This window comes from Lipotes vexillifer, unplaced genomic scaffold, assembly GCF_000442215.2.
Source record: "Lipotes vexillifer unplaced genomic scaffold, Lipotes_vexillifer_v1.1 scaffold1197, whole genome shotgun sequence".
Taxonomy (NCBI): Eukaryota; Metazoa; Chordata; class Mammalia; order Artiodactyla; family Lipotidae; genus Lipotes; species Lipotes vexillifer.
In genome coordinates, this window is record NW_006780020.1 from 637,411 (window position 1) to 657,733 (window position 20,323).

General features: G+C 48.5%; 1 protein-coding gene across 2 annotated transcripts; it reads left to right on the forward strand.

Annotated features, from left to right (window-relative positions):
- The first annotated feature begins 10,284 nt into the window (after positions 1-10,284).
- On the forward strand, positions 10,285-19,766 carry PIK3IP1 (phosphoinositide-3-kinase interacting protein 1). Of its 2 annotated transcripts, XM_007453178.1 has the most exons (6): positions 10,294-10,501; positions 11,430-11,546; positions 11,640-11,759; positions 12,642-12,842; positions 12,943-13,021; positions 19,457-19,766. In XM_007453178.1, exons 1-6 carry the CDS (start codon positions 10,429-10,431, stop codon positions 19,659-19,661), a joined length of 795 nt encoding a protein of 264 aa, XP_007453240.1. In that variant the 5' UTR covers positions 10,294-10,428; the 3' UTR covers positions 19,662-19,766. The 2 variants fall into 2 exon arrangements, with proteins under 2 accessions (XP_007453241.1, XP_007453240.1); XM_007453179.1 differs by lacking the exon at positions 12,943-13,021 and having other exon boundaries at positions 10,285-10,501; positions 19,457-19,760.
- The last annotated feature ends 557 nt before the right edge of the window (positions 19,767-20,323 follow it).

Below are 20,323 nucleotides of genomic sequence, written 5' to 3' on the forward strand. Positions count from 1 at the left end.
CATAACCAGAGAAAAATCAGAGGCTCAGCTGGGCTTTAGCTTCTAATCCAAGATGGTGGCAGTAACAACAATAATATTAATGATAATAGCTCTTAATACATATGAAGCATTCTTCTAAATGCTTTACATATATTAACAACGTCACGTTTATTGAAGCAGATTTTCCTACTATAGCCAAGAGAAAAGAAAGTCAGAGTAAAAAAGCAGAGTAAAATGGCTGATGGCAGAGCCACTCTGGGAATGGGAAGATTTCTCATAAATCTGATGACTTGTGAAGGTGACAAAAGGCCTCTCAGTGTTGAAAAGGACAAGCTCCTAGAAAGTGGAAATGCCCCTCCACTGCCTGGGCAGCAACAGCCTGGCTGCAACTGGGTGGAATTTCTACTTCTAATATCAGGACAATAAGGAAGCTGCTGCCAATACTGCATAAAACTCAAGAACATTAAGCGGTGATGGCTGAGTTCCAGCTGAGCCATTAAGGTAAATGTAGAAGAAAGTGCCAGGTAGAAATATCACTGGAAACTCACAGAACACACTGAGTGTTTGAAGCTGGTACTTAACCTCCTATCGTGGAAGTCAGGGTCTTGCCATGATGGGGCCAAACCGAGTCCACTTACGACTCCCCCCTAACACGCACGTTTCTGTTATCTGGGCTTCACAGTAGTAAGATGTTCATTCCCCTCATCCTTGCGTTTCCTTCCAGCCACAGTCACTCTACGAACGTGTTTGGGATTTTTTCTTCTTCTTGGTTCATTTTACTGTAAGAGTCTGAAGATTATATATCACAACTTTTTTTTTTTAGTATTTCCGGACATAAAAATTCTTTAAAGGATATTTCTTAAGAGGAGATGGGATAGAGTTACCTGTGGGAAAAGGTGGGTGAAGAGAACAGTGTGTATGATGGTGTAGAATGGGAGAGGAAAAGGAGGAAGTCAATGGTTTTGGTTTTAACCATAAGTGTGGAGTGATGGTGAGGCATCTAGGTGCTGATGTTCATAGGCACTTGAGGCTTCAGATATGGAGTTAAAGAAAGAGGATTGGGCCAAGAAGGGAATTGGGGGTGGGGTACCCACACAGCAGCAAGAGCTGAAGTCAGGAAAAGAAATGAGTTCTCAAAAGGAGTATGAAGCCGAGGGCTAAGCTCTTAGGCTGGGAAATGCTCAGGGTTCAGGGACTGCAGGGGGGCTAGGAACAGGTACAGAGGAATAAGAAGGAGCAATGGGTGTATCCCCTGCATCGGCAGGCGGACTCTCAACCACTGCACCACCAGGGAAGCCCTGAATTAAAAAAAAAATGTAGTATCTCCATTTTGTCTTTTAAAAAAAATATTTATTTATTTATTTGGCTGCACTGGGGCTTATTAGATCACTCCCTAACACCATACACAAAAATAAGCTCAAAATGGATTAAAGACCTAAAGGTAAGGCCAGAAACTATCAAACTCTTAGAGGAAAACATAGGCAGAACACTCTATGACATAAATCACAGCAAGATCCTTTTTGACCCACCTTCTAGAGAAATGGAAATAAAAACAAAAATAAACAAATGGGACCTAATGAAACTTCAAAGCTTCCGCACACAAAGGAAACCATAAACAAGACCAAAAGACAACCCTCAGAATGGAAGAAAATATTTGCAAGTGAAGCAACTGACAAAGGATTAATCTCCAAAATTTACAACCAGCTCATGCAGCTCAATAACACAAGAACAAACAACCCAATCCAAAAATGGGCAGAAGACCTAAATAGACATTTCTCCAAAGAAGATATACAGATTGCCAACAAACACATGAAAGAATGCTCAACATCATTAATCATTGGAGAAATGTAAATCAAAACTACAATGAGATATCATCTCACACCAGTCAGAATGGCCATCATCAAAAAATCTAGAAACAATAAATGCTGGAGAGGGTGTGGAGAAAAGGGAACACTCTTGCACTGCTGGTGGGAATGTGAACTGGTACAGCCACTATGGAGAACAGTATGGAGGTTCCTTAAAAAACTACAAATAGAACTACCATATGACCCAGCAATCCCACTACTGGGCATATACCCTGATAAAACCATAATTCAAAAAGAGTCATGTACCAAAATGTTCATTGCAGCTCTATTTACAATAGCCAGGAGATGGAAACAACCTAAGTGTCCATCATCGGATGAATAGATAAAGAAGATGTGGCACATATATACAATGGAATATTACTCAGCCATAAAAAGAAACGAAATTGAGCTATTTGTAATGAGGTGGATGGACCTAGAGTCTGTCATACAGAGTGAAGTAAGTCAGAAAGAGAAAGACAAATACCGTATGCTAACACATATACATGGAATTTAAGAAAAAAAAATGTCATGAAGAACCTAGGGGTAAGACAGGAATAAAGACACAGACCTACTAGAGAATGGACTTGAGGATATGGGGAGGGGGAAGGGTAAGCTGTGACAAAGAGAGAGAGTGGCATGGACATATATACACTACCAAACGTAAAATAGCTAGCTAGTGGGAAGCAGCCGCATAGCACGGGGAGATCAGCTCCGTGCTCTGTGACCACCTAGAGCGGTGGGATAGGGAGGGTGGGAGAGAGGGAGACGCAAGAGGGAAGAGATATGGGAACATATGTATATGTATAACTGATTCACTTTGTTATAAAGCAGAAACTAGCACACCAATGTAAAGCAATAATATTCCAATAAAGATGTAAAAAAATATATATATATTTATTTATTTGGCTGTACCGGGGCTTAACTGCGGCATGCGTGATCTTTAGTTGCAGCATGCGGGATCCAGTTCCCTGACCAGATATCAAACCTGGGCCCTCTGCATTGGGAGCGTGGAGTCTTAGCCACTGGACCACCAGGGAAGTGCCCCACCTTTTGAATTTTGATATCTTCCCAGCTACCTTGTTATTCCCACATCCAGGATAGATTTAACAGATAAACACCTGATTTACATATTGTAATGCTAACTACAATCACATATAAATTAAAAGTAATTCATGGCAAACACCACGATCAGGGCTTGGCACACCTGAAATACACAGATGAATGTTTTTACATTTTGAAGACACAGCAAAGATTACGGCAAAAGCGCTGCCTCCCTAAAGTCAGCCCACAGAGTCCATCACTCCATATGACTGCCTAGACTATGCCTAGCAACTGGCCAAGGTCAATGGCTCCAGCTCCAAACCCAGGCCTTTCCTTTCCCGCTCCCTCTCCCTGACAGCTTACAGTTCCTGGGCTCCACCTCTGACCTCCCCTGTTCACGGCGAATGCTCTTGATAAGCTCTGAAGTCTGGATTTGAGGCCTGGTTCCTTACCTCCAGCACCTGGCCTCATGGAGTTCACACACCCTCACCATGCTCATGAATTCTAAGGCTGCACCCAAAGCTCCTTTGTGCCTTCTTGCCAGCCTGCCTTTGTTCTAGTAGCTTCCTAGCTCATCCCCCCTCACCTGGGTCCTACTCAGGTTTTCCTATCTAGTTGGCCAACACGAGTCCCATATCAAACTGCTTGCTGGGCACTTCCACACGCACCCCTTGCCCCCATGTCAAATTCAGAACCATAGAGGCCAGACCCATGACACATCCCCAAATCAGCTCCCCTTCTAAACCTCCTTGGCACGGCTACTGACAGAATGGATGCACCACCACTTGGAAACCCACCTGACAGTTCACTGGATCCAGCGTCTGCCTTGCCCATGACCCTTCCAGCCACCCCAGGTCCTCCTCACTCAACTTCCTGAAGGAGCTGTCTGTTCTCACATCTCCCTTCATCATCTCCTTTTCCTTCCATAATCCATTAATTTAGCCCCAGCCCCCAAGCTCCCAAATCCTTCCAGACAAAGTCACTGATGGCCTTCTTGCTGCTACAACCAATGTATTCTTCTTTTTCTTCTTTTTTTAAAAATTTATTTAAGGCTTCCCTGGTGGCGCAGTGGTTGAGAGTCCGCCTGCCGATGCAGGAGACACGGGTTCATGCCCCGGTCCGGGAAGATCCCACATGCCACGGAGCGGCTGGGCCCGTGAGCCATGGCCACTGAGCCTGCGCGTCTGGAGCCTGTGCTCCGCGACGGGAGAGGCCACAGCAGTGAGAGGCCACAACAGTGAGAGGCCCGCGTACCGAAAAAAAAAAAAATTTATTCATTTATTTATTTGGCTGCGCCTGGTCTTAGCTGTGGCACACAGGATCTTCGTTGCAGCATGGGGGAATATTTAGTTGCGGCATGCGAACTCTTAGTTGCAGCATGTGGGATCTAGTTCCCTGACCAGGGATCGAACCGGGGCCCCCTGCATTGGGAGCATGGAGTCTTAGCTACAGGACCACCAGGGAAGTCCCCAGTGTATTCTTTTTAGCTCTTCTCTTACTTGACCCTTCTGGCAGCGTTTAGCGATGTGGGCCCCTCCCTCCTTCCTGAAACAGCTTCCCGAACCCACACTCTCCTTGGTTGCCAGTTACGCACCTTTGGCCACATTTTCTCAGCCTTCCCCCAGCCTGCTTTTCTTCCGGCTCCTGATCTCAGCGAGTGGCACCACCACCTGATGAGCTCCCACACCAAAGCCAGCCTCCTTAGGTCTTCCTGCTTGTTCCTGACACCCCCTCGGTCACAGAGTCCTGCTCATTCTTCTTCATCAATGTGTTGCCTCTCCTCAGCCTCACTGCCTACATTTACGGAGCACAGACTATGAGCTGGACAGGTGTGTTCTAAGTGTTTTAATCCTCACAACAAGCCTCTAAGGTAAAATTTATTATCATCTCCAATTTCAGATTAGGAAACAGAGACACAGGGTGGTTAAGTAACTTGCGTGAGGTCACACAGCTACTAAGTGGCAGAGCAGGATTCAAACCCAGGTGACCTGACCTAATTCTGGATCCAGGCCCACTGTTCTCTCACCTAGATCACCGCAGCTGTCTCCTTGCGGTCTTCTGGCTCTGACTTGGCTTCCTCTAATCCTCCACACTGTGGCCTGACTCAACTCACGAAGACAACAGTCTGACTCTTTACTAGATCTGCATGGCCTTCAGGATAAGTCCACATTCAGGGACCTCCGTAACCTGGTCAGCAAGTGTTTCCCTCTTTGGCTTCATGCGTTTGTTTCTTGGCCTCACTTTAATCACCACCCTGAAAGCTCCACTAGCCACGGTGACAGCCTCCACTGCCAGGCTTCTGCACATCATCTGACCTGCCAAGAACACTAACTCCGGACTTCCCTGGTGGTGCAGTGGTTAAGAATCCACCTGCCAAGGCAGGGAACACGGGTTTGATCCCTGGTCCGGGAAGATCCCACATCATGCGGAGCAACTAAGCCCGTGCGCCACAACTACTGAGCCAGTGCTCTAAAGCCCACGTGCTGCAACTACTGAAGCCCACGTACCTAGAGCCCGTGCTCTGCAACAAGAAAAGCCACTGCAATGAGAAGCCCGTGCACCACAACGAAGAGTAGCCCCTGCTCACCACAACTAGAAAATGCCTGAGTGCAGCAACGAAGACCCAACGCAGCCAAAAATAAAAAAAAGACACTTAACTCTTTGCCCTTCAGATTTTACTTTTTCTGATAATCCTTTTCTGACCTCCTGAAACTAGGCCATATGCCCCTCCTGTGAGCCCCTGTAGCCCCCAATGGTAATCCCTACTGTAGCATTGATTTCTCTGCGTTGTTTTGCCTGTCCACTGGTACCTGCTCTATCACAAGACTGTGAACTTCTCAAGAACAAGGACCTGGTTAGGGTCACTGTTGTATCCTCAGTACTCGGCTTAGTACCTGCCTGTGCACAGCATTTAATAAATAATCAGTGAATCAATAAACCTTTATTGTTTGTGTCATACTCTTTAACACCTACTTATAAATGCCCTATATTGCTTTTATTTTCATATGTGTTAGCCTGATCTTTATAACCAGATTGCAAGTTTCTGGAAGATAGCAAATGTGCTCAGTACTTCTAAGTCAGAGGTTACTGACACATTATTAAAAATTAACAATTATTCAGGGCTCAATGAATGTCAACAATCCAAAGATGTAGGTACTATTTTTCTCTCTCTCTCCCTCCATATGAGGAAACTGAGTCAGGGAGTTTAGTAGCTTCCCTAAGATGACACAGCTAGTAAGCGACAGAGCTGGGATTTGAATGCTGACATTTGTGCCTGTGTTCTCAACCCCTGTAATCAGAGGCTAAGGAAACTTGGAATTACAGATGTTAAGTAATTTACCCAAGGTCATACTGTAGTGCTGGGACTGGGACCCAGGTCTTCCCAAGGCCTGCACTCTTAATTACACTGCTTCTTTTGCTTAAATAACCGTGCTAAAGCTCATACTGGGTGTTGATAAATTTTGAAAGCTGCAGATCCAGTTTACTGAGATAGGAGAATATTAAATTCCCTTCCAAAAGAAGCATAATTGTAGCTTAGTGAGTTAATTTACCTTAAACATCTCCAGTCTAGTCTTACCAGCCAACTAAGTTTATGGTCTCTACTTCTCTCCCTTCAACGCTGAAGGCTGTTTTCCTCCATGTGAAAGCCTTGTTTTCTAAGACTGGCCTCTAACTCAAAATCAGCTCTCATTCAGGAATTTACTCTTCCCTTTATTTCCCAAAACCAGTGATGTGATTGATGTTCCCAAGTTCCCTGCTCTTGTGGCCCCTCATCTCCCCAACATGGAATGTCTTGTTTCTGAAAGTAGCCTGTGATCCACAAGCCTTCTTGGCTGTTTTATTGCTTACCCTTAAAAAATTACTATTCTCTGTCAGCTTAGACTCTTTTCCTCACATACTCTGCTTTTTCCCTTTATTGCAAACGTTTATTAAACACTTAACTATGTACCAATATGGACATAATCTAACTCACTGAAGGCCATACTTTAGAAACGGCCTTGAAGTTTAGATCTTTTGACTGGACTATGATTTCCTTAACAAACTTCATAAAACCATCTCCTGCTCAGTTTGCAATTGTACACCCAAATATCTCTCAGCAAAATCTCAGTGGCCACTTCCACAGCACATAATATGGAGAGAATATCGGGAGTCAACTCATTAGATCTTACCACGAAGAATTTTTTACCAACACCTTGGCCCTTTTGCTGACAAAAGGATTCTTAAGCCTTTTAACAGCGTTATGGCTTCCTTAGAGCTCTTCTAAGTTTAAAATGAACTGTCCAGCTTTCTTGGGAAATGCTCTGGAGGCTCTTTCCTGAGTTAACTGTACAGCTTTGTCTCTCTGGATTAGCACTGATTTAATATAAAACCAACAGTTAAACATCCCTGAAATAGTAAGATATGATTATATTTCACAACGTTGTCTTCAGGATATAAACAATCCAAAGTGACTATTTGGGTAGTGCTGTATCGCATTATTATTGTAGTAATATTTTCAGAAGAAATCTGAAGTTTAGAATAACTATAGGCCATAAAATATGGACATATTGCACTAACACATGAAGCAAAGTTCAAATTTGTATTCTAAGAAAAAGACCAAAACATCACCAATGATGATGACAGGCACATCTCTGAACTTGATCTGATTTCCTTGAGGAAGGAAGGTACTGACCCGGTTATAACAGAATATGCCTTTGAAGGATGAGCAACAAGTCCGTCATTCTCGAAAAAAATCAAATCATCCTGATAAATGTCTTAGTTATAAGGGAGAAAAAGCAGAGATGACTAAGCCAATAAAAATCTCCTCTGGCCTGTCTTATATCTCTTCCAGGCAGTGCTATTCCTCAAAAGACACACGGCACAAAATATGGTTTTGCTGTTATATCAAAGTGTATAAGTTAGGGAAGATAGCAGTTTTTTAAACAGAAAAATTAGATGATAACAGCAACAGGTAAAGAAGCTTTGGGCTTCTGAGGAGGAAGTCCTGGCACCCCTACATAGGCACAGTAGATAAACTGAAAATGGTACAAGTGCAGGTCTGAGTACAGCCTGTCTCTACTGTAATCAGAAGGAAGAGTATTACAATCCAGCAGAAGTAGCCGTTCAAAGTCTAAGGAAGAGCATTTCATCAGACAATAATTGAGCACTCACTGCATACAAAGGCAACAGATTAGGTGCTGAGGGATCCAAAAGAACCCCCTGCTTCTCTGAAATTAGAACTGCATTCTCATTTTCTCAAGCCAATGTATTTTATGTAATGAAACAAAATATGCATCATAGATCTCTTGCAGTGGTGTAAGAGTATTCAGGACCTGCAAGGAAAACTGTGCAAAGAACCTTCCCCTTCAGTCTTTTCCCTGTAGAAATAACCTACTGGTTCCCTAAAAATAGTGTAAGCTTTCTTTAGCAAGTGAAATACCACCCTGTTACTCTCTCCCTCTTACCCTGTTTCACTTTTTTTCATAACACTTAAGACCACTTGACATCTTATAGATTTGTCATCTTTCTCAACTAGAATGTAAGCTTCATGAAGGCAGAGATTTCAAAATATTTTGTTCACAGATATATTCTCAGTATCTCAGTATCCAGAACTATATCTAGGGCTTCCCTGGTGGTGCAGTGGTTAAGAATCCGCTTGCCAGTGCAGGGGACATGGGTTCGAGTCCTGGTCCGGGAAGATCCCACATGCCGCAGAGCAACTAAGCCCGTGAGCCACAACTACTGAGCCTGTGCTCTAGAGCCTGCGAGCCACAACTACTGAGGCTGAATGCTACAACTACTGAAGCCCGCGTGCCTAGAGCCTGTGCTCCTCAACGAGGAGCCACCACAATGAGAAGGCCGCGTACCACAACAGAGTAGCCCCCGCTCGCCACAACTAGAGAAAGCCCACACGCAGCAACGAAGACTCAATGCAGCCAAAAATAAATAAAATAAATTAAAAGAAAAAAAAAGAACTATATCTAGCATGTAGTTGTAGGAGGTTCTTAAATTTTTTTTTAAATTTTTGTAAAATTAATAAAAGCATTAAAAAGACACCTGAATATTGTTAGAATTATTAAGTTATAAAATTTTGGCGTATCTGTGTACATATGTGTGGGTGTGAGAGTAAATTTACAGACTCCATATGGTGTGACTCCCAGTGGACACCAAGTCAGGAGTCAGAGGATCACAAGCTTGTGTGGGGAGTTAGGAGAGTGATTGCAAAAACAAAGCAACATGTCTTATTTAATGGATGGAAGGAATCAAATATGGTCAGCAAACATCTCCAAAGAGTAAACTAAATGTATCTTTCTGTCCTTTCCATGTCTGAAATCTGAGTGTAGTGAATCCAAATTCACTTCATATTAGTTGGTTTGACATTAGCTTTCTTCCTTGAGAAAACTTTTGACATTTATGTAGTAAAGTTTTCTTCTTTTCCCTCCTCCCTAAATTACTGCCTGCAAGATGCAAGCCCTCAGATCCAAACAGTCTCCCATTTCTATTCTGAGATTTGCCTGAGTCACAAGGTAATCTTGGCAAATCACTCTGCTCTATCTCTCAGTTTACTGAGGCTGCCTGGGAACTGGAGCTGTCAGCCAAACAGGAAGAGAGCTGTGTTGCCTAACTCCAGAAGGTCTCAGTCCTATGGATGTGGTGAGGTTTAATGATGGATATAAACGGCTGCAGATGGAATTCCCACAGGGTGGGGGTGGTGGTGGGGGGGGAAGGCAAACATTTTACTTCCTCTATAGGAACTCAGGGCTGGTAGAAAGGCCAGACTATTAAATATAGCTGAGCAGATATCCCAATGTGTCTGCAAGACGTGTTTCCAACTAGAGATCCCTTCTGTATTCCTACTTATTCCTACTATATATGACACCCCAAACCCCAAATATAAGCAAAGGTATGTGACTGATCTGACCCTGGCAAAGTTACACTCTTTAAAAAAAAGAGTCAGTGTTTATAAACATGTATAAACTACAAAGGCCCTTTTTCTTTTTCAAGAATGGGTATAAAGAGCTGCTTCCACCTGGATGCTCTGATTTGTGCCCCATCCACGGTCTCAAGTTCCTCCTGGTTGTGTAGCTAGCATGTTCTCCCTAAGTGGTTCTGCCTTAGTCACTGTGATTCTAAACTCCCTGCCCCCACCCCCACCCCCAGTGATGCCTCTTGACAAAATTATTCTTTCTGTACTCACAAAAATGGAAACAGAAGAGATGAAAGGCCCCGGGGATGCAGACAGTGCAGGTCTCAAGCTGAACCACTGCTAAGCACAACCTGAACTTTTTTGCCTCTCTTCGCTTGGCTGAGTTCCTCTCCTCACTCAGGGTAGAGTGATGAGCCTGACATAGGAGGCTTAGGACCCAGGGGGCGCCTTTCAGCCGAGAGAGAAAAAAAAACAAAAACCACCTCGCTGCAGCAAGCTGGCTGGGAAGCTCCCAGTTCTAAAGAGAGGCTGTTTACCAGAAGAGCATAACAAGGGCAGGTCTGACTGCAAGGCTGGGAACGGGAGGCAGAGCCGCCGCCAAGGGGACCCCGGTTGGACCCTGGTTGGTCAGTCACCTGCAGGACGAAGGAGGTGAGGATGCTGTTGGCCTGGCTGCAAACAATCCTCGTCGTCAGCAACATGCTCCTGGCAAAAGCCTATGGATCTGGAGGTGAGATTACTATCTTTCCTTTCTGCAGCAACTTAATGAAGCAGAAAGGGTAGAGCTCCCTATTTCCCAAGCAGGAAGGAAGATGACAGGAAACGAAGCTTTTAGCAGGTTCCTGTTGTCCCATGAAAGCCTTTTTTTTTCCCCCCTTTCTCCTTTCCCTGCCAGGAGCTTGCAGCTCCATCTTTGCCATTAAGAACAAAGGCAAGTAGCCACTTTCTCTTTCCTTTTCCTTGCCTGTGGCTCATGAGTGGATGGAACTTGGGGGTTCATCTCCCCTACTCCTAAGTACTGTTCTTTTCAGGGGCTTTGCACGGTGTCACCAGAGCGCAGGCCCTCCTCCCCCAGCCCCTTCCTGCGGCTCTCCTGCTGAGGCGAGTGGGAGTTTGGAGTCACATCCAGGCAGCGAGGAGGCTGGTTCCCTCTGTCTGAGGCTCTCTTTTCCGTGACTGAATCAAGGCTTTTGTAGAATTCTCTTGGTAGGGAGTGTTGCCTGTGGAAGCGTGGCCACATCCGCAGAGAAGGGAACACAAGAGTTTATGCAACATGGAATGACAACACAGGGATGGATTTCAGGTCCGGCTGCCCACCGACCGAAAACTCCCATCGTCTCCAGAGACCTGAACCCAGGGCTCCCCAGCACCCTCTGCAAACTGGCCACAAGTTCCAGAGCAACAACCCCTTGGGTCGTGCAGTGCTTTCCAGCTTACGAAAGAGAAAGAAAAAAAGCTAATACTGAGCGTTGGGGGCCGGGCACCGGGCACCGGCTGGGGGCTCTTCTCGCGCTCTCCCTCCCTTCTCTTTCCGGCCTCACAACCCTGCGAGGCAGGCCGGGTTTTCCACGTGAGGGCAGCGTCTCCCAGCTGGGATGGGCCCGGGTTCCCCTGCCCGCCACTCAGTGTCCTGTCCGGGGGACTCCTCTTCCTCACAGGCTGCTTCTGGGACAACGGCCACCTGTACCGGGCTGACCAGCCGTCTCCCGCACCGGGCCTCCTCTGTCTCAACTGGCTGGACGCGCAGAGCAGCCTGGTATCTGCCCCCGAGTCGGGTGAGTGCCTGTCCCGGGAGGCTGGCCTCGGGCGGGCGGGCGGCGGCGGCTGCGTCCCGGCCCCGGCCCATGGCGCCTTCTTTCCCCTCCCAGGCACCGGCAACCATAGCTACTGCCGGAACCCGGACCAGGACCCACGTGGGCCCTGGTGCTACGTCAGCGGCGAGGCCGGCGCTCCCGAGAAGCGGCCTTGCAAGGACCTGCGCTGCCCAGGTACCCGCCTGGGACCCCGCGCCCAGGGGGGGCCAGAGAGCCGGCAGCGCACGTGCGGCCGCGCGACGCCGGCCGGCCCCGCCCCGCCCTGCGCCGTCCGATTGGCCAGGGCTGTCTCCAGGCCGCAGGGCCCGAAGCCCATTGGCCGGAGCCACCGCCTGGAATGAGCTCATCCTCCGCGAGCGCCTAGTAAACAACCGTGGGCGGTGAGGCCCGGCCCCTCGGCCTAGCTCCCTGCCCCAAGCACCGCCTGGGGAGCCGCAGAGTCGCGCGTCCCGGGTCCACGCCCTTAGTGAGATCCTGGGCGTTTACGGACCTCTTGTGGAGCGTCTTCTGTGTGCTAGGCACTCAGCTCACAGCACCCCCGCCATCCCCAAGAACCAGTTTGGGGGATCTGAGCCTCAAAGAGAAGTTCAGCGATTTACCAAAGGCAGTGGCAGGGTCCAGGTTTGAATCCAAGTTTCTTAGACTCCATAGTGCATACTTGTGGCTCCCGGCGCAGCAAGACGATTCTCTAGGATTAAATGGGATATGTAAACATATAACATAGGGATTGGCATAAAGCTTGGGCTCAACAAACCTGAGCTGCTTAGAGGAGTCGTGGATTGTTTCCTGGCATAGAGGGGGGACCCCTGGAGGAGGTGGCAGCTGAGCTGGACCTTGGAAGATGGCAAGGATTTGAGCATATGAAGACGTGGGAGGCAGGAGAGGCCCTTTCTCATAGCCTTCCCCTCACCTTGGCCTCGTCCCAGCTGTGGTGCAGCCCTTAGGCCTGGTCTTGCCCCTAGGTCTTGAAATAAGTGCGTTTTAAGGTGGGCCCCCTCGTCTCCCCCCAAACTCAAGGCACTTTCTGATGAGAGCTGTTTCCCACTTCACCTCCAGAGACCAATTTCCAGGGCCTGCCAACCTCTACAACAGAAACCGAGGAGATGTCTGAAGTGCCAGGAGGAGATGAGGTGCAGGTGTTTGCTCCTGCCAACACCCTGCCTGCCCAGAGCGAGGCCGCTGCCGTGCAGCCAGTGATTGGGATCAGCCAGCGGGTGCGGGTGAACTCCAAGGAGAAAAAGGACCTGGGAACCCTGGGTATGACTGCCCACCCCTGTCCTTGTGGGATTTATTGAGAAATATTTGCTGATTATCTGGGGTGGAGATAATGGTATACCTTGTGTCCTGTCCTTGGCAGGGTACGTGCTGGGCGTTACCATGATGGTGATCATCATCGGCATTGGAGCTGGCATCGTCCTCGGTTACACCTACAAGAGGTCAGTAGCTTCTCTTCTGGGCTCTCTGAGAGAGGAGAGGAAGGTCCACAAAGTCAAAGCAGACTCCTTTGTGGCATTCTTACCCATAAAGGAAGTGAGGTGTTGGAAGAGGAAAACCAGCTCAAGATGTAGAGACTTGGTTCTAGTCTTTACCAGGTGACCTTGGACAAACCCTTTCCTTTGGTGCCTTTACTCCTCACCCAAAAGCCTCCTGAGGTAGGGGTTCTTGTTCTCCATTTTACAAGTGAGGAAGCCGTCATCAGAAAGGTGAAGTGAGCTTGCTCAAGGTTATACTGCCTGGGAGTGGCTGGATTCAAACCCAGCTCTTTTGACACCACATTCCCTGCTGTCTAATCCAGCGTGCCTGGTGTGGAAGTGAGTGGCCCTGCAGAAATCAGGCTGGGCTCTCATTGCAGGGACCCTGAGATTGAATTCTTTCTGTGAGTTATAAAATTCTGCTACTAGAAAAAGTTCCCAGCCACTGCTTTTGCAGTTGGGGCTTGAATGTCCTGAGCCATAAGCAGTGGGATCTCCTTTAGGACAGGAGGAAGGAAGTGAGTAAGAGGATAGGGAGTCTGTTAGCTACTCTACACCACATATGAGAAAGCCAGAGAGGCTACCTGGGAAACTCAGGGACATGACCTGTGGCTGGGACGGCAGAAGGAGGAATGCTTATTTTGAGAGGTCCCCTGAGATGCCATGTGGAAAAGGGTCTCAAAGCCAGTGACAGATGCATGATGATAAGCCAGAGTTATGCCCGTTTTTACAGCGCTGGCTAACTCTGGGAAAATTATTTGCAAAATCTTGGGTGAAATCAGGGGATTTGACTTCTAGTCCAGAGTATGTGTGATGTTTCTTTTCTATGGTCCGGGAAGGCTTCCTGTAAGGGAAGTGATGTGGTGGCCTGCATTTTCCAGTGGTGAAGACCACGTCTGAGCCCACAGCCCCAGTGGGTCACCCAGCATTAAATAAACTGAGATGTCCTTAGGGCAATGTAGTCAGCCTCCTCATTTTACAGATGGAAAAGGGGAAGTGTTGGGTAAGAATAACAACAACAATAGCAGCAGTAGCGAACATTTACCAGAGGCCAGGCACTGCTTCAAATGATATGCACACTTTAACTCAATCCTCGCAATCACCCCTTCTGAGGTAAATGCTGTTATTATCCCCAGTTTACAGATTAGGAAACTGAGGCAAGAGAGGATATGTACCTTGCTTGAGGTCACACACCTAGCATTTGGTGGAGTTAAGTCTTAGCCCTGCCACTAACTAGCGATCTGTGTGACTTTCGGCAAGTTGCTTCTGTTTGCTACTCCAGGGCACTGCTGTAGCTGAGGCATGTGACTGCCTGGCACATAGTAAGTGGTCAGTAAACCATAGCTATTTTTCTTTTCTGTAAAATGTGGGTGCTGCACTAGCACTCTCTGGAACCCAATGCTTCTCTGATCGTCTGTGATTCAGGAAGCACAGGTTCAGAGAGGGGAAGTATTGACCTGAGAGTGTCTCCTGACTCCCAGTGCAAGGTTGCTGCCCTCAGTGGGATGGTTAACGTGGCAGGTCCAGGGGCACCTGCTTGTCATTTCACAGAGTCAGAGGAAATGATGGGGAGACCCTGGTTATAGTTCGTAGTCAGACCCAAACTGTGCTGGCTGAGTCTAGCTGTTGAAATATTTCCTCCTTCTTCAGCCACTGGATAGCAGTTGGCTCTCCTCCAATCCTGTGACAGTGTCCAGGCCTCCAGGTGCATGAACTGACTGCTAAACGTCCTTAATTGCAAGCTCAGTTCTTAGGCCCAATGAGGAAGCCAAGCCTTTTTCTTCTAGATTTGTTCCTTCAGGCTGTCACAGGATTGCCCCAAGGCCTTGTATTTATTTTCCTGTAAACTCAGGGCGAGGCACCAAGTCACCAGACTCCCCGTCACTAACCATCAGACCACCCCTTCCCTCGGCAAAAGTGCTCTGAGCACAGACTGTACAACAGGAAACCGCATGTGGGCTAGAGGCAAGCTCTCAGCCCCCATCTTTCCCCAGAGTCAGAAAACAGAGTGTTCTGGAAAGCGCTGTTGAGCGCAGGTCCTGCTACTTCCCTGCACCTCCGTTTCTTGTTTCTTGTCTGTTCAGTGGGGCTGTATCCCCACTCCACACACCCACATACCCACCCCAGATTACCATTAAGTATTACGTGTAAACAGTAGAACACCAATCAGGTTAAATAACCACTAGCTGCCAGCATTTATTGCATGCTTTCTGAATAAGCGAGGCGCCACTGAATGCCCTTCCCTGATGATCACGCCCAAGCCTCAGGACCACACTAGAAGGACCACTTTTACACCGTTTTACAGTGAGGAGCTGAGAGCCAGGGAAGTTAAGTGCTGTGTCCAAGCTACACAGCCAATAAGGTGTGTCTAAGGATTGCCAGTATCTCCCAAAAGTCCAGCGAGGCCCAGGAACTTCATGCCAATTTGCATTGGATTGCATAGGACAGTAGGAAAAATTGGAACTTTCAAAATAAAATAGCTGGGTTTAAAAGTTAAAAGAACCAGGATCTAGTTCTGGAACACCCAGTTCTGGGTGTGACAGTGGACAAGTCATTTACCTTCTCTGATTTCCTCATATGTAAAATAGGGGCAGGAGGTTAGTGATGATACTCCCAGCTCTAACGTTGCCTAAAAAAAGACGATCTTACCTGGTGGTGGCTGCAGGCAAGTACTGGGTTCAAATCCCAAATCCACCATTTGCTTGAATAAATGATTAAACCTCTGTGCATCTGCCTTCCCATCTCTGAAACAGAGATCCTAATAGATGCCGCATAGGTTTGTTGTGAGGATGAAATTAGTGTAGTTTGGGCAGACAGTTGGTGTTCCTAACCTTAGCTGCCTTGAGGAACTTGTCCTGAGCAGCAGTGTGGCACAGCACCGCTTCTGACCGAGAAGGGAGCAGTGGCTCAGAGTTACATAATAATTTGAAGGAACCCGTGTTACCTGAAGGAGGTCTCGGGTGCCTGCAATCACCCCCCCAAAGAGGATGTCAGACACAGGCAGCAGCTCTGTCCACACCTGCTCTCTCTGGCCAGCCCAGCTCCCGGTCCTGGCCCCAGAGAAGTCAGGATAGAATTACTGCAAGCCGTGAGCCCCCCTATCCCCCTCCCCACAAAGGCCAGGGAGAGAGCTTTCCCCTGGCCGGGAGGGGCAGGCAGGTACCAGGCTTCCTCTCAAGGGAGGCAGGGCGGCAAGTGGGGGCGGTGAGGGCTCAGCCTGGCGGGTCTTTGTCCTGGTTGTCTGGGCCACGAGGTTCAGGTGGCCAGTCTGCAGCTCCCTGCCCCTGCCACTGCCCCTGCAGCGTCTGTGCTCTGGCTCTGGAGGGAGTCTTTATTTTCTGATACAAAGGCAAGGGAAAAACTGTAAGTCAACACCACTCTGCCTGCTTAAGAGAGGAGCTGAGTCAGTGAATAAGTCTTTTGTTCTTTCTTGGCTGCCAGACAACAGCCTGGCTGCCCCCCCTACCCGCAAAAGGTGGTGAGAAGGGGCTGAGCCGCCTGGTGGTCAGTGCAGCAGGCCTGCTGGCCTCTCTCAGACCTCAGAAGGGGCTGGGGGCAGCCACCGCACCTCCAGGACTCACAGGCACCATTAACAGGAGGCACGTGGGGTTGGGTGTGTTTCGAGTCTTCTAAATGTAAGAGACTGTCATCCAGATGAGTCCCAGCACCTGCTTCCTTCATTACCCTTAGCTGCTCTTCCAGCCCGGCTCTGCCCCATTAATCCAAATTGATTTTTCCCCCCTAAAGCAGCAGTACCCAACCTTTTGGCACCAGGGACCAGTTTCATGGAAGACAGTTTTTCCACGGACGGGGGTGGAGAGGGGGGCGATGGTTCAGGCGGTAATGCGAGCGATGGGGAGCGGCAGATGAAGCTTTGGCTCATTTGCCCGCCACTCACCTCCTGCTGTGTGGCCCAGTTCCTAACAGGCCACAGACCGATACCAGTCCACGGCCTGGGGGTTGGGGACCCCACGCCTGCCCTAAAGACTTGTGTATGATGCAGCCTGACCATTATCAGCGGCTCAGCTGACCACAGCTGGATGCTTGATAAAGGAGGTAGCTGAGGAAAGCAGGGCTTTGGAGTTAGACTCCAAAGCCTCACTTTCTTCTATAAAATGTCGGTGATATTTGCAGTCTTGCAAAGTTGGGTGGAAAGTGAACAAAGATGGTACATGTATAAAGTGTGTGGCATCCAGTAGGTGCATAGGTAGCTCTTCTCATGCTGGATGATGGGAAGGCCATTTCCTGGCACCTTAGTGGGTCCTCAGGAAGCATGAGTTCCTGCTTTCCCTCTTCCTCCAGCCCCTTAGATTTTGAAATTCAGGCCTGGCCCAAGACTCTTGGCAGATACTCTGCTTCTTTTGTAAATGGCCTTTTGGTCTTCTGCTGGCTTGGGGGCTCCCTTAATAAAATTAAACCCAGACCTTCCAAGTTTCTCCCTACATGGGCAGACTTGAAGAATCTAGCATTTTGTTTTATTACAGAGGTAGGTGTTTTCTTCGATGCGGCAGCAGCTGTAACCAATGAGCAGTGCCCAGGGGCAAAGTGAATCTCAGGCTGTGAGTGGGGATGCACTTGGTCCAGACCACCCTGTCCTCATGGCCCTCCATGGCCCCTCTGGGTGTTCTGGGAGGTCCTCTGCTGTGGGGGTTGGTGGTGTCCAGTACAGAGCCTGATGAGGATGGGTAGGAGCTGCAGGCTTACACATTCAGAAACTCGGCCACCCAGGGTGAGTCAGGGAGATGAGCTTACAGGTTTGCCTTCTGTGACCTTACAGTGAGAAATAGGGAGTCAGGGCACATGTCATGTGTGGGATCTCACAGAATGTTAGGGTCCGTGTAGGTTATCAAGTCCAACTCCCTGTTTTACAGATGATGAAATGAAGGCCCCAAGAGAAGGGGAGTGGCTGAGGTCACACAAATAATACTCACCTTGGCTGGTCAGTAGGAGAGTTCCCTTGGGAACCCAGATTAAGATAACGTTGCTTGGTGAGTCAAGTCGTTTTCAGGGCAAATCATAACAGCCTCCTATGAGTTTTACAGCAGTTCCACTGTTTTTGAAATGTTTTCCCATCCATTATCTTATTTGGAGGCAGATATTATCCCCATTTCACAGATGAAGAAACAAAGGCTCCCCGAGGCCAAGTGTCACACAGCCAAGGCTGGACTGCTCCAAGAACAGACAACTGGTTTATTTAAAGACAGTTGTGAGGTACCTGTGCCAGCTCTTCCCTGTCCAGCCCGTGCTGTTTTCTCAGTGTTACTCTCCAGTCTCTGGACACTTTTGTCATCGCACGTCACATGGTGATGGCTGTGTAATCCATCTGATCTCGGCCATCTCCCCAGGGAGTCTGAAGCAGGCCTGTGTTGCTGCACCAAGTCATCCACTGGCTACTTGTTTCAAGGCCTCTTTGGAGTGGGCTCCTTCTGGAAAGATTTCCTCTGACAGCTGAGCCCACGTATCTAGTTGCTGTGTCAGACGATGCTGACCTGCGTGCTGGGGGCTGGTTCTGGTGTGCAGTGTGCCAGGAATGCACCAAGCCCTTTGGCTTGCAGTGGGGTTGGCCTGGTCCCATGGGATGGGCAGAACATGTGCAGCTGGAAGACTGGGTATGTGAGTCTCTGCCCCACTGTTTCTTTGAGGGTGACCCTGATCGGGTCAGAACTTCTGTTGAGCATCAGCCTGAGTCTGACAGACTTGGGTTTGAGCCCACCATGTCATTCGGAGAGTTCAGTTTCTCTGGACTTATTTCCTCATCTATAAAATGAATGATAAGATGCAATTGTTAGGGTTCCGAATGAAGTGAGATAACGCTCGTAAAGCTCTTAGCATGGAGCGAGCACTTCATGTGAGTGAAATGGGGCAATATCAGGGCCTGATTGGGTCACTGAGCACCATGAGAATTGGAAGGCGTGTGAAAACTCAGGGTCCCAAGGTCATTGTCTCCCATTGACCTGAGGAGCCCTCAGAGTCCTTTTTGGCCCCTGCATGGTCCCTGTTTCTAGCCAGGGCTCACAGCTTCTGGAAATTTTGGATAAGATGTCTCAGAACAGGATGGTCAGGTCAGTTTTCTGGACAATTTTATAGGTGAGGGCTGAAAATTCTCTGGGTCTTGTGGCACCTTGGGCTGAAAAAGCAAAACTCCACCTTGCTTTAAGAGTCTCTTTTCTACACAGTATCTTCATTGAGCCCCACTGCAGCTGTGTGAGGTTCATGTAGATGAGGTTTAGGGGCTCCTTGCTGAGTTAAGGCAGTCTGGCAGAACAGAAATCTAGGCCATGAGCCACTGACTGGCTGTGACCATGGCCAGCCCCTGCCCCTGCTGGGCCTCAAGATGCCACCTTAGGAGTAGAGCCATGCAGGAGGCACAGCCTGAACGCTTCCCTCTTCTCCTGCCAGGGGCAAGGACCTGAAAGAGCAGCACGAGCGGAAGGTGTGTGAGAGGGAGATGCAACGAATCACCCTGCCCTTGTCTGCCTTCACCAACCCCAACTGTGAGATCGTGGATGAGAAGACCATTGTGGTCCATGCCAGCCAGACTCCAGTTGACCTTCAGGAGGGCAGTGCCCCCCTCATGGGCCAGGCGGGCACTCCAGGCGCCTGAGCCCCCCATGATGGGCAGAAGCCCATGCAGACACTGGTGCAGGACCGCCTACCCACCTACAGCTGGGAGGATCTACACTTTTTGTTGTGGTTAAAAACCCCCACTTATTTTTTTGGTTTGTTTTTGGTGAATCCTAAGACAAGCAGGTGGTACTGTGGGCTGAGGATGAGGCTGGGTGGGGTCCTACCAATGCTGTTTCTCCATCCCATGGAGCAGGATTTTGCCCGTGGATGGAGGCAGCGGCAGTCCCCACAGCAGTGCTGCCAACAGGGGCTTCCAGTGCCCCGGAACTGAACCAGGGACGGACAGGGAGCCCCCCCAGCTCCTCTGTGCTTTATTGTCCAAGATGGCCTCAGCCTCTGCCTCCCCATGTGTTCTACTTGGGCTTGAGTGGTGCACACTGTTATTCACAGTTCAGGTCATGTAGGTCAAGAGGCGGTGTTTAAAAAAGATATTTAGTTTTTTAAATATTTGGGATGCAGTTCCCTGCAGACCTCTGAGAAATGGAAATAAGTCTGTACGAAAGTCAGAACTGTGGGTTGAGAACGGGATCTAGGCGGGGGGATTGCTGGCAGTGATGTGCCTTGACAACCGTGGGCTGGGCCCAGGGACTCTTCCTGTTTTGAAAGGAAAGGAAGGGAAGAATCGCACTGAACATTCCA